This window comes from Lithobates pipiens, unplaced genomic scaffold, assembly GCF_037356315.1.
Source record: "Lithobates pipiens isolate NorthernLeopardFrog02 unplaced genomic scaffold, aLitPip1_a1.2 Scaffold_1, whole genome shotgun sequence".
Classification (NCBI taxonomy): domain Eukaryota; kingdom Metazoa; phylum Chordata; class Amphibia; order Anura; family Ranidae; genus Lithobates; species Lithobates pipiens.
In genome coordinates, this window is record NW_027507685.1 from 211,785,913 (window position 1) to 211,800,141 (window position 14,229).

The 14,229-nt window shown below is 46.7% G+C and overlaps 1 protein-coding gene across 1 annotated transcript; it reads right to left on the reverse strand.

Moving 5' to 3' along the window:
* Positions 1 to 3,007: 3,007 nt before the first annotated feature.
* LOC143982774 (E3 ubiquitin/ISG15 ligase TRIM25-like) lies at positions 3,008 to 13,621 on the reverse strand. The gene is made up of 2 exons (XM_077481784.1): positions 12,750 to 13,621; positions 3,008 to 7,162 (listed from the first exon to the last, which is right to left on the reverse strand). Exon 2 carries the CDS (start codon positions 7,158 to 7,160, stop codon positions 5,388 to 5,390), a length of 1,773 nt encoding a protein of 590 aa, XP_077337910.1. The 5' UTR covers positions 7,161 to 7,162; positions 12,750 to 13,621; the 3' UTR covers positions 3,008 to 5,387.
* Between the last annotated feature and the right edge of the window lie 608 nt (positions 13,622 to 14,229).

Below are 14,229 nucleotides of genomic sequence, written 5' to 3' on the forward strand. Positions count from 1 at the left end.
GTGTAAAAAGACCTCTGGTCATTTACCAGCAAAATGGTCCGGTCTGAAAGTGGTTAAGTGCATCTATTTTTTCACATATTTTTTTCTAATTTCCCTAATTTTCAAAAAAATTGTGGCAAAAAAATAACATCAAGAAATGTACCATCTTTTTTTAATACATACTTGTATCTGCTTTCCAAAAAATGTGTAATTTGAAGGTGTCTGTCTTGCCAGGGCATTTTAGAGCCTGAAGAAATGAGATAGACAGTCAATACCTCAGGGTTTCAAATATATATATATATATATATATATATACCATTATGAACTCTATAACTTTTACACAGACTAAATAGTCCATAGGATATATGCTGAAGTTGTGACTGTTGCCGACCTCAGAGTCCAGGCCCTTCTTTAGTCGAGTGGATGTCTGCTGGATGGTTGACGGTTGCCACCCTCAGAGAGTTCAGGCCCTACTTTAGTCCAATGGAAATCTGCTGAAGGGGTGACAGTTGCCACCCTCAGAGAGTCCAGGCCCTTCTTTAGTCCAAAGGACAGAATGTTTGCTTTCAGAGAATCTTGGCACTGCTTTGAATCAAATGGAGTCTGGAAGCCTGGTTAATCTTGGAGACCTAATCCTCTCTACTTATGAGCTAGAGTAATTAAACTACAAAAATCCTAAAGTGACTGGCACCCTTCCTTGTCATGAAACACTCTCCACTGTGGCCATGAATCTACACTGAGATGAATGCGGGCCTTCTCCCTGCTGGGGGTGGGCCCATTCCCTCTCTCCCATGTAGGAGGGGTTCTATACACCGTATAATCATTGCTTTGTTATCATCGCACAGCAATCTTTTTTGCTATTATATGTAACTTCTAAAGTTACATAAAGTAACATCTTGGAAAGCCTTGTGTTTAACCTTAAAGGGGTTGTAAAGGTAAAAGTTTTTTCACATTAATGCATACGTGAGTAGAGCCCACATATGAAAACGGTGTTCAAACCATACATGTGAGGTATCACTGCGATCGGTAGAGCAAGAGCAATAATTCTAGCCCTAGACCTCCTCTGTAACTCAAAACATGCAACCTGTAGAATTTTTTTAAACATCGCCTATTTTTATGGGTAAAAGTTTGTCTCCATTCTACGAACAGGCGCAATTTTGAAGTGTGGTATGTTGGGTATCAATTTACTCCGCGCAACATCTTTCACAATAAAAATAAATTGGGCTAACTACTGTTTTCTTATTTTTTTTTATTTAAAAAAGTGTATTTTTTCCCAAAAAAGTGCGCTTGCAAGACCGCTGCTCAAATACGGTGTGACAGAAAGTATTGCAACGACCGCCATTTTATTCTCTAGGGTATTAGAAAAAAAAAATATATAAGAGAGAGAGAGAGAGAGAGAGATAGCACTTACACCCAAAGGAGAGGCTGATAATTAATTGGGCCTGTACTCTGCTCCTTCCATCCCCAATGGTTTGGCTCAACCCGCTTGACACAGCTGTGCGATAGTGTTGGCGTGAAACCCAATGATAAAAGACAATTGAACAGTCACAGATTATATTCACTTTACCTGTGTTGTCTCCTGGGCATACACTGCTACACCTGTTTGGAGAATGAATAAGATGGTCTCCGTCCTGCTGCCAGTCAGCTCCACAATGCTGCACAGCTCCACAAGACGAGCGGGACCTCTGTCTGGCTCCGTCAGATACTCTGGATCTTCTGGTCGGATCACACCGCTTCTCCAGCACACAGTGGTGAGGCTCTTTTTTTAGTTGCTGCCTGCTCTGCACGAGGTAGGCCGCACTCTTCCGAAAACTCACGCAGAGATCCCTATAGGTAGGCCATGTGTCCCAGCAGAAACAGACAGAAAATGGCCACACAGGGCCTTTTATTACCTACCCAGCATGCAGTTCAGCCACTCAGTGTTCATGGGTAAGTGAGTGGGCACTCTGATTAGGTGAGTCCTTTTGCAAAGTAAACAATTAAGTCACTTCCCATTAGGCTTTCCCTATGCTCTTCAAGTGAGAAAATAAACAGTCTATTTCACGTTTATACCACTAGTGGGAGCCAAATACCAATTTATAGCATTATCCATTGTTTAGCATTACATAGCATTAGGAGGGAAAAATACGAGTGCTACATATATTATATATAATGTTTGGGAGTTCAAAGTAATTTGCTAGCAAAAAAAAAAAAAAATGTTTTTAACTTGTAAACACCAAATCTCAGAAAGAGGCTTGGTCCTTAAGTAGTTAAGCCTTCCAGTTCACTGAGCAGATGGAGAGTAAACATTCCTTCTTTGGGAGATGAGGGGTGGGAGGATTGTGTCTCATCATTTATTCCTTCTATGATCTCAGCCAAGGACCGATTTATTCAGCTGAAATTTTTACATAGGCAATACTACACTGGGATCCCCCCTTTTCTTAGAGATGCTGGTTGTTTTACCTGCGGGCACTATGGGGTAGTGCAGGATTAGGGCTACCTCTCAGTTTAAAGCAGAGGTCCACCCTAAAATGGACCTCCGCTCATCGGAATCCCCCCCCCTCCGGCGCCACAATCGGCACCTTTCAGGGGGGAGGGGGGTGCAGTTACCTGGATAATCCAGGTAACTGCACCCACTTCCGGGCTAGCTCTCTGCGGAAAGGGGCGTACGTTACGCCCGCCCCTTTCCGCAAGCGCCCGCCCCCTTCAGCAAGTGCCCCGCTGCCTGCTGGGAAACACACAGCTCCCAGAGGCAGCGGGGACCGTCCGGATTGCGCCGCGCGGCTCGCGCATGCGCAGTAGGGAACCGGGAAATGAAGCCGAAAGGCTCCATTTCCTGATTCCCATACCCAAGATGGCGGCGGCAGGACCCGATAGACGAGCGAGCGATCGGCTTCGGGTGCCGACATCGCGGGCGCGCTGGACAGGTAAGTGTCACTATTTAAAAGTCAGCAGCTGCAATATTTGTAGCTGCTGGCTTTTAAAAAAAAAAAAAAAAAACGCGGAGTCCCGGTGGACTCCCGCTTTAACCACTTGCCGCCCGCCACATAGCAAAATGAAAACGGCAAAGTGGTTTCAATATCCTGACCAGGCGTCATATGACGTCTTCAACACCAATCTAGGTAAAGAGTTTCTGATGGAGACTCTACCACGTGATCAGCCATGTCCAATTGTCCAATCACGGCTGATCACAGTGTAAACAGTGTCTGTCAGACGTGGGTAGAGAGCCGAACGGCTGCTCCTCTGACGGGGGTCTGTGCTGATTGATTATGAGTTCGGGCCCCCCCCACCGGAGGATGACCAACCTGGACAACCAGGGGCACCACTAGGACCACCAGGGACGCCAACAGGTATGCCACCCTAGACCACCAGGGATGCCAATCAGTGCCCACAATGGGCATCACTGATTGGTAGGCATTATTGTTTGGCACTGACTGGCATCCAGTGACATACATTACAGTACATCAGTGCCACCTATCAGTACCCATGCGTGCTGCCTATCAGTGCCCATCAATGCCACCTCAGTGAAGGAAAAAACATACTTATTTACAAAGTTTTGTAAATGAAAACAAAAAAAACATTTTTTTTGTCAAACTTTTCTGTGTTTTTTGTTTATTTGTTTAGCAGAAAATAAAAATCAAAGAGGTGATCAAATACCAAGAAAAGAAAGCTCTATTTGTGGGAACAAAATGGTAAAAATTTAGTTTGGGTACAGTGTAGCATGACCACACAATTGTCATTCAAGCTGCGACAGCGCTTAAAGGTGAAAATTGGTCTGGGCAGGAAGGTGTATAAGTGGCTAGTATTGAAGTGGTTAAACTCCTAATTTAACTCTTCCTGTGCATATTTTTCTCCCTCTATATGATGTTTTATTGTATGTGGGTAATCAATACTCTATGTGCTAATTTCGCTCTGGTGCTTTTGTTATGACATCTACTGTAGTGCATGCCCTTTCTTCGATATTTTGCTCATGTTTTGTACTGTCATTGTTTGTCTGTGATGAATATTCCTTTGAAGCTGGGCTAGTTAGGACAGGAATCCAGCCTGTTAAATGCATATGTTTAAAGAGAGAGCACAACTAAATAATCCATAGGGTTTGCCAGGAAACTTTAAACCGTATCCACTTCCCAGAAAATTTAATACACGTCCATGACCTCTGGAAAGCCAGAGCAATAGTACTTTAAGGCACCTTTCACACTGGGGCAGTGCGGGCGTCGGCGGTAAAGCGCCGCTATTTTTAGCGACGCTTTACCGTCATTTTAGTGGCAGTATGCGGCCCCTAGCAGGGCGGTTTTAACCCCCGCCAGAGGCCGAAAAAGGGTTAAACCGCTTTGCCGGCGGTATAGCCGCACTGCCCCATTGATTTCGATGGGTAGGAGCGGTGAATACACCTCTCCAAAGATGCGGCTAGCAGGACTTTTTTCACCGTCCTGCTAGCGCACCGCTCCAGTGTGAAAGCCCTCCGGCTTTCACACTGGAGTAAAAGGGGCCGTTTTTTTCAGGCGCTACACAGGCGCTCTGAAAACTGCCTCGGTGTGAAAGGGACCTAAAGGGCACCTTTATACACACACAATGAGCTCAGGTGTAACAGAGCACTCATGGCTCTATAAAACTTCCAGGCTGCTTGGGGAAGATGCTCCACCATGAAACCAGATTCCTGTGTAGGACTGGGGAGCAGCATCTTCTTAGTGGTGAGATTAAGTCTGTGGTTAAAAATTGAAGATATCAAAACAGCAAAAATAAAACAAAAAAGGGAAAATAAACCCTTGCCACTTTGGGTGTATAACTGCAAAACAGAGGAACCTGACTACTTGGTGTAGAACAGCTTACCACTGCCCAGACACCTGACTGTCACACAGAATGAACAGATTTAATATCACCACTTAGGACCGGGGAGCAGCATCTTCTAAGTGGTGAGATTAAATCTGGCAGGGGTTTTAGCCTTCCCCTACTCTACTAAAGAATTTTTTTTTTTTTAAGTTGCCATTGGAGAGTTCCCCTCACTTCCTGTCTGGTAAGATGTTGTCACCAGGACAGGAATTGAGAGGGAATCTCTCTAATTGAGCTACAGAAATCATTAAAAACATGACAGGGGTTTGAATCCTTCCCCACACCATGCAAAACTGAAAATAAAACACATTTTGGCTATAGATACACTGGTGAAGGCTCCAGGGCTGCCTTCCCATTCCTAATACACTACTTAGTGTGTCACTGACCCAGAACAAGCATGCAGCCAGTGAAGTCTGAACACTCTGTCCTCCTGCACGCTTGTTCCTGGTCAGTGACACACTAGGTAGGGGGGTGAGGTTTAGGATGAAGATGACGGCCCGGAACCTGCAGCTTTATACATAAATCAGTCATGTTGTTTCTTGTCCTCTGCTTTTTTTTCTATTGGCTGAATATTGCACCAGATTCTCCGCCCCGTGATGTCACCAGTCTCTGGGCAGATTTCTTACATCAGATTCCCCCCAGATCTTTACACAACTCATACTTCCCCTTAGCCATACCCCAGCATGGAGGGGCTCAGTGAAAGTGGTGATGAAGGTGTGGAGGTGTCGGATCGGGTCACACAGATCATAAAAGGAGATCCGCCCGGCCTCATAATCCAGATCTATCCTGACTCTGTTACTGGGGACATCGGTGGGTAATGGGACCCTATTACTGTCATGTATTACCGAGTACTGGTTAGAACACATCCACTTCCCCTCCAAACACCAGGACTTCTTATTATATCCAATCACTGAATGATCTCCCCTCCTGTCTATACTGGGGTAACACATCCCAACTCTCCAGTATACTGCCCCCCCGACATCCACTTCCCAGTAATGCCTCCCTGAGGAGAAACTCTGATTGCTCATCACTTGAGGACACTCAAATCTCTCTGATGTTTCTGGGTGATTCTGGCTGTTATCTGACCTGGATGCAGTTTTCCTGTCATCTGAGATGTGTAAATGATTACCAGCTGTACTCACATCCAGTAATATGTCTGTTAACCCCAACACCTCCCATGTTTGCTGTACAGCCCCAATATTTGATCCTCCAGCCTGGTGGCGTGAGCATTGTACGGTGGGAGTGAGTTTGAGGCGTTTCCTGGATGCATTGATGTGACCATTGCCCTTTGTAGTAGAATGTGGATAGACATGTGTGCCTGTACATTTCTGTACATTTACCCCAGACATGATATCAGATAAACCTGTGTGTAATGTGTACGAGATTCCAGCCACATCCAGATCCCCTCCATCATGGAGGAGAACACCATGTCTCTCTTGGTCCTCATAATCTGCATCCTCAGTATCACACAAGTCACCTGTGTCTGATTCCTGTAGGACAGTCAGTGGATCCGTCATGTTACACAGCTTCTCAATGTCACCCATCTTCCTGGACAGCTCCTCCTCCTTTATTTTTAGCTCCCGGATCACATCAAACACAGAGATGAAGATCAGCATTGCCTTCATGGAGATCTCCCTCAGGACTTTCTTCTCTAGGTCTTCCAGACGTCTCCTGAGGTCTCTGAACAGGGCAGTGACTCTCTCTGTTTGACCATCTGCTTTCCCTTGTACTTTCCTCCTGTGTTCCTGCAGACTCTGGACTCTTTTATCAGTCTTCTCTCTCTCTCTCATCAGTTTCTGCAGAACTTTCCTCAGTTTCTTCTTCTTCTTCTCAGAGGTCTCATCCAGGGTCTCCACCTGGTGTCCCTGATGTTCTCCATCCAGCCTGCAGGACACACAGATACAGGTGGAGTCCTCAGAGCAGTAATACTCCAGGACCTTCCTATGGATGGGGCATTTCCTGTTCTCCAAGGAAGTGGTGGGGTCACATAAGATGTGTTCTGGTGATTTGCTGTGGACTCTCAGGTGATTGTCACACAGAGAAGCTTCACAATGCAGACAGAATTTCACAGCAGGTACAGGAATGTGAATACAGTGAGTACAGAAGATCCCGGTTTTGTCCTGATCACCATGTGTAGTCTGGAGGGTCTCTGATATCTTACACAGAGTAATGTTCTTCTGAAGGACTGGATGCTTCTTGAATATTCTTCTACATTCAGGACAGGAATAACCTCCAGACCTCTCCTGTGTATCCAGCACACGACCAATACAGTCCCGGCAGAAGCTGTGTCCACATTTTAAGGTTACAGGATATTTATAAATTTTCAGACAGATGGAACATTCCAGGTCCTTCCTCAGATCAGCAGACGCCATTGCTGGAAGAAAAATAGGAAAATGTAAGTCTCATTAAACAATTTGACCAGATCTGTACATTCCTACATAGGGTGAGTAAGGGTGTAAAAAAAAAATAGGTGTTTCCAGTGAGGAGTAGAGTGAGCGGGTGTAGACAGAAGTGGCCAGGTTGGGGTAGGAAAGAGGTTAGAGGTGGCCAGTAGTGGAATAGAGAAGAGAAGGGTTGAAGTGTTCTACGGGTAAGTGTTTGCTGGTTGGAAGGATAGGTGGATGAAGACAGGGCGATTATGTATCTGCTAAGTTTGTGATTATAAAGAAGAAAAGGATTGTTGGAGATCAAGGGTGTTGTCGTCAGAGTGAGTAGGAGCGTGTCCATTGGGTCAGAAGGTGATCTTAGTCTGAGGAGCCTGGGGGGGTAGTTGGGGTGTTAGCATTAAAAAGGCTGTTGAAGTCACCAGGAATGATAGTATTTCAGAGGGGAGAAAGTAGGGTAACCAGGCAGGGAAGTTTTCTAGGAAGCCAGACACGCATCCAGGAGCCTGATAAATCACAGCAATCCTCAGAGAAACTGGAGGAGAAAAAAAATATATAAATACAGTGAAATTTATAAAAGAGGAGTGATTGAGATGGAGGTGAAAAAAGAACTATAGAAGTGATTTGTGAGGATAGGATTCCACCCTCCTGAGTCTAGTGGAGGTCACCAGCGGGAGATGGAGAGTCAGATTCCTGAAGGCAGGTTTCAGTAACAGCAAGTAGGGTAAGGGAAATGGAGATGAAAAGGTCATGGACAGAGGTAGGCTTGTTACAGATAGAGCAGGCATTCCAGGGGGCACATGAGAATTGGGGACTGGTTCTTGGGAACAGCGAGATACAAATTAGAATGTTCGGCTTGCAATCCCTGCCAGAAGAACAAAGATGCTGGGTTTGTGGGGGGTGAAAGTTAGCTGGCAGAGGCCCAGGATTGGGGAAAATATCCCCTGATGTCCGAAGAAGGGTGAGGAAAGTCGGATGAGATTTATATTAGTGTACATGCCCCAGAATTCTAGAGGTTCTGTGGGATCAGAATTAGTAGGGGGTGATAAGTGCAGTAATATGGAAACGGCAGGAGTGGGGGGAAATATATAATCTATGGGGTGGAGGAGAGGGATGTAGGAATGGGAGTCTGAGGAGAGAAGAGAACAGAATTCAGATTGGGAAGGGAAAGGCTGGGTGGGGAAATACAGATCCATATGTAGACTGTCAGGATCACTGCCCGTAGATGTCGCCTTCTTTGTGCCTTAGATAAAGTGACAGGTTATAGTGTCAGGACACTTCTACTAAAATACTACACTGAGAGCAACAACTGGCATTGCAAGAGTACCAATGACCTCACACAGCAAGTTGTGGCCACCCCCAAAGGCTGCTCTAAGTATAGGGATATGGGGTGGGGAGGTTTGTCAGTAAACCAATCAGAAACTGATAAAAGGACAAAGAGGACCAAGAGCTAACACTTCATGCAGATAACCTCACCTCCCCCAAGCATACTAAAAGGAGGAGAAATCCACTCTTATAATACAGATACAAGAGAAATGGGAGATTTCATACAGAGGGCCAGGAGAGCGGAGGAGACATCAATGTAGCAAAGACAGGAGAGATGTTAATCAAGGTGAACAGTATACTCATGATTATTATTACATTGTACACTCCCCATTATTTTCATTACATTGTATACTTCAGATTATTATTATTATTACTAATGCTGAATGATAATAGAGGAACCCCTCCCCCTCGGGGCCCTATTAGACTCTCAGGGTCACATTACAGGATTCTCTAGACAAAAGAAGTTCAGACTTTGGACCAGAATGGCGAATATAACAAGTCCCACCAATATCAATCCAGGGGCTCCAACCACTCCAGCAAAGACTGCACGTCAGGGGGGCACTACAACTCCCAGTGTCCCGACAGCAGCTCACAACTAATACAGAATCACAACCCCAGCAGACCCAATGTCCAAGCAGCAGCCAATAGGATACTACAAGTCCCAACAGTCCCAGTATCCAGACAACAGTGGCCTCGCTATGGGGGTATGGATTACACTGGGTGACACCAGAGGCGGTGCTACCATAAGCAATCACTGCCTGCCAATGGGTCCACAGAGAAGGAAGGAGCTGGGACACTTTTTTTAGCTCTTTTTTGGAGGTTCAGATGGCTGGTTCCTGATCTCTGCTCTGCCTGACTCCAACTCCCTCACTCATTTCTAATCTCTGCTCTGCCTCGCTCCGACCCCCTCAGTCATTTCTAATCTCTGCCCTGCCTCGCTCCGACCCCCTCAGTCATTTCTAATCTCTAACTCACACTGGCTCCCTCACTCATTTCCAATCTCTGCTCTGCCTCGCTCCGACCCCCTCAGTCATTTGTAATCTCTGCTCTGCCTCGCTCCGGCTCCACTCAGTTATTTCTAACCTCTGCTCTGTCTCGCTCCGACACTCCTCACTCATTTCTAATCTCTGCCTCGCTCCAGCTCCCGCAGTCATTTTTAATCTCTGCTCTGCCTTGCTTCTACTCCGTCATTTCTAATCTTTGCTCTGCTTCGCTCCGACTCCTTCAGTCATTTCCAATCTCTGCTCTGCCTCGCTCCGACCCCCTCACTCACTTCCAATCTCTGCTCTGCCTCACTCCGACCCTCTCACTCATTTCCAATCTCTGCCTCACTCCAACTCCCTCAGTCATTTCTAATCTCTGCTCTGGCTTGCTCCAACCCCCTCACTCATTTCTAATCTCTGCTCTGCCTCACTCCGACACTCCTCACTCATTTCTAAACTCTGCCTCGCTCCGACACTCCTCACTCATTTCTAATCTCTGCCTCATTCCGGCTCCCTCGGTCATTTTTAATCTCTGCTCTGCCTCGCTTCTACTCCGTCACTTCTAATCTTTGCTCTGCCTCGCTCTGACCACCTCAGTCATTTCTAATCTCTGCTCTGCCTCACTCCGACTCCCTCACTCATTTCTGCCTAAGAGGAGGGGGGCATGCTTGGTGAATGAGCCTTCTGCACACAGAACATCCCCCCCCCCCCACACGCACGCTCTCTCCTTTCTTCAGTCCCTTTTTTTCTTCCTCCCTCACACCGGCCTCCTTTGCCCCCCCCCCCCTTTTTTTCTCCCTACTCTCTCTTTCTACTCCCTCATCTGTCCCACCACTGTAACCCCTTGCTCATCTGCCCACCAATGTTCCCTCTTTCTCATCTGCCCCACCACTGTACCTCCCTGCACATCTGTCCCACCTCTGTTCCCCCTGCTCATGTGTTCCATTGATGTACCTCCTTTCTCCTCTGCACATCTGCCCCACCTCTGTACCCCCCTACTCATTGTCCCACGAATATACCTCCTTTCACATCTGCCCCAACGCTGTACCCACCTGCTCTTCTTTCCCACCACTGAACCCCCTTCTCATCTGCCCCAACACTAAACCCCCCTGCTCATCTTTCCCACCATTGTAACCCCCTGCTTTTCTGTCCCACCACTGAACTCCCTTCTCATCCCTCCCACCACTGTACCTCCTGCACATCTGCCCCACCACTGTATCCCACCCTGCTCATCTGCCCCATCAATGTACCCCTTTTCTCATCTGCCCCACCACTGTACCTCCCTGCACATCTGCTCCACTGCCATATCCCCACACTCATCCTGCTGATCCACCTCTCAGATCCAGCCCATGTGCTTGTATGTGATGTCACATACAAGCATATGGAATGAATGTGCAATGGTGAGCTCAGGTCAGGGTCACTTTCTGAAAGCAGTGGGCCTGTGTGTAGGGTCATAAGTTGGACCCCCACAGCTTAGGAAAAGTGCTGAGGAAAAGAGTTTGGTAAAAATCGTGTGTGATTTTCATTGCGCTGAATACTGGCTGTGGCTTAAAGGGACACTTAGTGTCGGGGTTCAGTAGTGATGCAAAGGTTCAGAAATAATTTCAACAAAGTTCCCAGAAGCTCAACAGTAATTCTACAAACTGTCACCTGATTGGTTTTCTCAATCACAGTGAAATCCCTTCTTTCTGAGATTGGTGGTGGCAATCAAGAGAGTCATCTTCCTCCAGATGGAAGACGGGGCTAACAGGACTGTGATTGGCTAATGACAGTCCTCCTCCTCCTGGAAACAGGGACTGCCCCCACCAGAACTGCACCCAATATCTACCCCATCACAAAAGCCGAGGATCGCAGCTACAGCGAGTTAGAGAACCAAACAATGTTTCCCATCTTTTACAATGTGTGGGGGCGCAGTGCCTCCCCCTCAGTGCAGGTGCGGCGTGGGGAATTCTGAAATTGGAATGCCAGATAGCGCGTACACACTACCGGACTTTCTGGCAGAAAAGGTCAGATGGAACCATTCCGTCGGATATTCCGATCGTGTGTGGGCTTCATCAGACTTTTGTCTTCAAAAATTCAGACAGACCTAGAAATAGAACATATTTCAAATCTGTCAGACGGAATCAATTCCTATTGGGAAAACCGTTCGTCTGTATGCTGGTCAAAACGAACAGTCCTTTCGTGCGTCGGCAAGTCTGTTCGGTCAGAATTCCATTGGAACTCCGGTGGTGTGTACGCGGCATTAGTGTCTCACCGACACTTCACTGCACTGCTGATGGGGGGGAGATGAGTGCCGGCAAAATAGGCTTCCAGCGCAGCTTGCGGCACCAGTGTCCTGGGTTGCCTACCCCGGTCTATATTCTGACACCGTGCTGTACATTATATACAGACCAGCGTATATAACCTAAGTATATTGTTGGGGGGGGGGGGGGGATGTGTGATAACATGTCTTACCACACCAGGTGACACCAACCCTAGTGACGCCTCTACCAGACATCAGAACACAGCCAATACAGAACTACAAGTCCCAGCAGTCCCCATGCCAGTCATGTTCCTCCACCCCAAACTCGCTCCTCCATGTCTTTATAGACCTTGCTTTGTGCACTGGTCCAAATCATTTGGTGGTGGGGGAATTATAGTGTGGGGGTTGTTTTTCAGGGGCTGGGCTTAGCTCCTCAGGGTTTGGGCTTGGCCCCTTAGTTCCAGAAAAGGGAATTCTTAAGGCGTCGGCATACCAAGACATTTGTGGGAACAGTTTGGGGATGGCCCCTTCCTGTTCCAACATGAGTGCATACCAGTGCACAAAGCAAGGTCCATAAAGACATGGATGAGCGAGTTTGGAGTGGAGGAGCTTAATTGGCCTGCACAGAGTCCTGATCTCAATCTGATAGAACACATTTGGGAGGGAGTGGAGACTGCGAGCCAGGCCTTCTCGTCCACATCAGTGCTTGACCTCACAAATGCGCTTCTGGAAGAATGGTCAAACATTCCCATAGACACACTCCTAAACCTTGTGGACAGCCTTCCCAGAAGAGTTGATGCTGTTATAGCTGCACAGGGTGGGCCAACTCAATACTGAACCCTACAGACTAAGATTGGGATGCCATCAAAGTTCATGTGTGTGTAATTGCTGGTGTCCCAATACTTTTGGTAATATAATGTATATTGTCTGTGCAGAGCGTGCCCCCCAAAAAATCTAATTTCCTGCTTCTGTCATCTAAACATCGCTTTCCCTACAATCTGCACAGAGCTTAGAGGGGGCACCTACCTCACTGGGGGTATTCCCGCCTCTTATATCGCCCAGGGTGTGACTCTTCCCATATTAATGGGACTACAGACGCGAGGAATAGGTCCATATAGGCTGATCCAGGGGCTAAACCACATCCAAAATGGCCACCGGAGAACTTCCTTTCCACAACCAATATGGCCGCCAGAAGATTTCCTTCCTCTCCAACCAAAGAGGAAATAATCCTCAGGGCGGCCCCTATCTCTCCTCTTTAAAAGTACTCCGCCATCTAGTGGGAGATTATCAGTATTACACCCCCATATGAAGCTGTATTTATACTACACCCCAATACATAATGTATCAAATACAGGATCTGTCCACAATATAAACTAGTACAAGTATATGAAATATAAATACAATGTATACAATTATTAAATGTATAACCAAAATATGTAAAAATACAAACTTTGTGTTTATCAGACGCTCCTACTATACACACAGAAAGCACTAAGAATCCAATTTATACCAAACTCCATGTTCTGTTCCCGCCATTAGGGGGGGGAGCGTCCTCACTTTAACCCCTTCACTACCCGACACTACCCTCCCCCTTCCTGCCCAGGTTCTCAGATCTCAGCACTGTCACACTTTGAATGACAATTACTCAGTCATACAGCACTGGACCCAAATCACATTTATATCATTTTTCTCACACAGAACTTTCTTTTGGTGGAATTTAATCACCCTTTGGGGGGGGGGTTATTGTTTTGCATATTAATGAAAATAACATTTTCTTATTTTCTGTTATAAAATGTTGCAAACAAATAATCTTTCTTCATAAATACATTCCAAAATTGTATTCAGCTCCATTTCTTTGGTGAAAACCCCCCAACCCCCCCCCCCCAGTACAAATATACCCCAAATTATCCCCCTCCAGTACAAATACACCCCTCCCCAATCACCCCCAGTACAAATACCCCCCAATCGCCACCCCAGTACAAATACCTCACAAATCATCCCCCTTCAGTACAAATACCCCCCAAATTAACACCAGTACAAATACCCCCCCCCCTCAAATCATCCTCCTCCAGTACAAATAACCACCAAATCACCCCCAGTACAAATACCCCCCAAATCACCCACAGGACAAATACCCCCAAATCTCCCCCAGTAAAAATACCCCCCAATCACCTTCCAGTACAAAATACCCCCAAATCACCCCCCACTACAAATACCCCCCAAATTACCCCAGTACAACTGTTTCCCAAATCACCCCCAGTACAAATACCCTCAAATGTCCCTCCAGTACAAATACCCCCCCAATCACCATCCAGGACAAATACCCCCAAATCACCCCAGTACAAATACCCCCAAATCACTCCCCAATACAAACACCCCCCCAAATCACCCCCAGTACAAATACCCCCCAAATGATCCCCAGTCCAAATACCCCCCAAATCACCCACAGTACATATACCCCCAAATGTCCCCCCAGTACAAATCCCCCCAAATACCCCCAGTACAA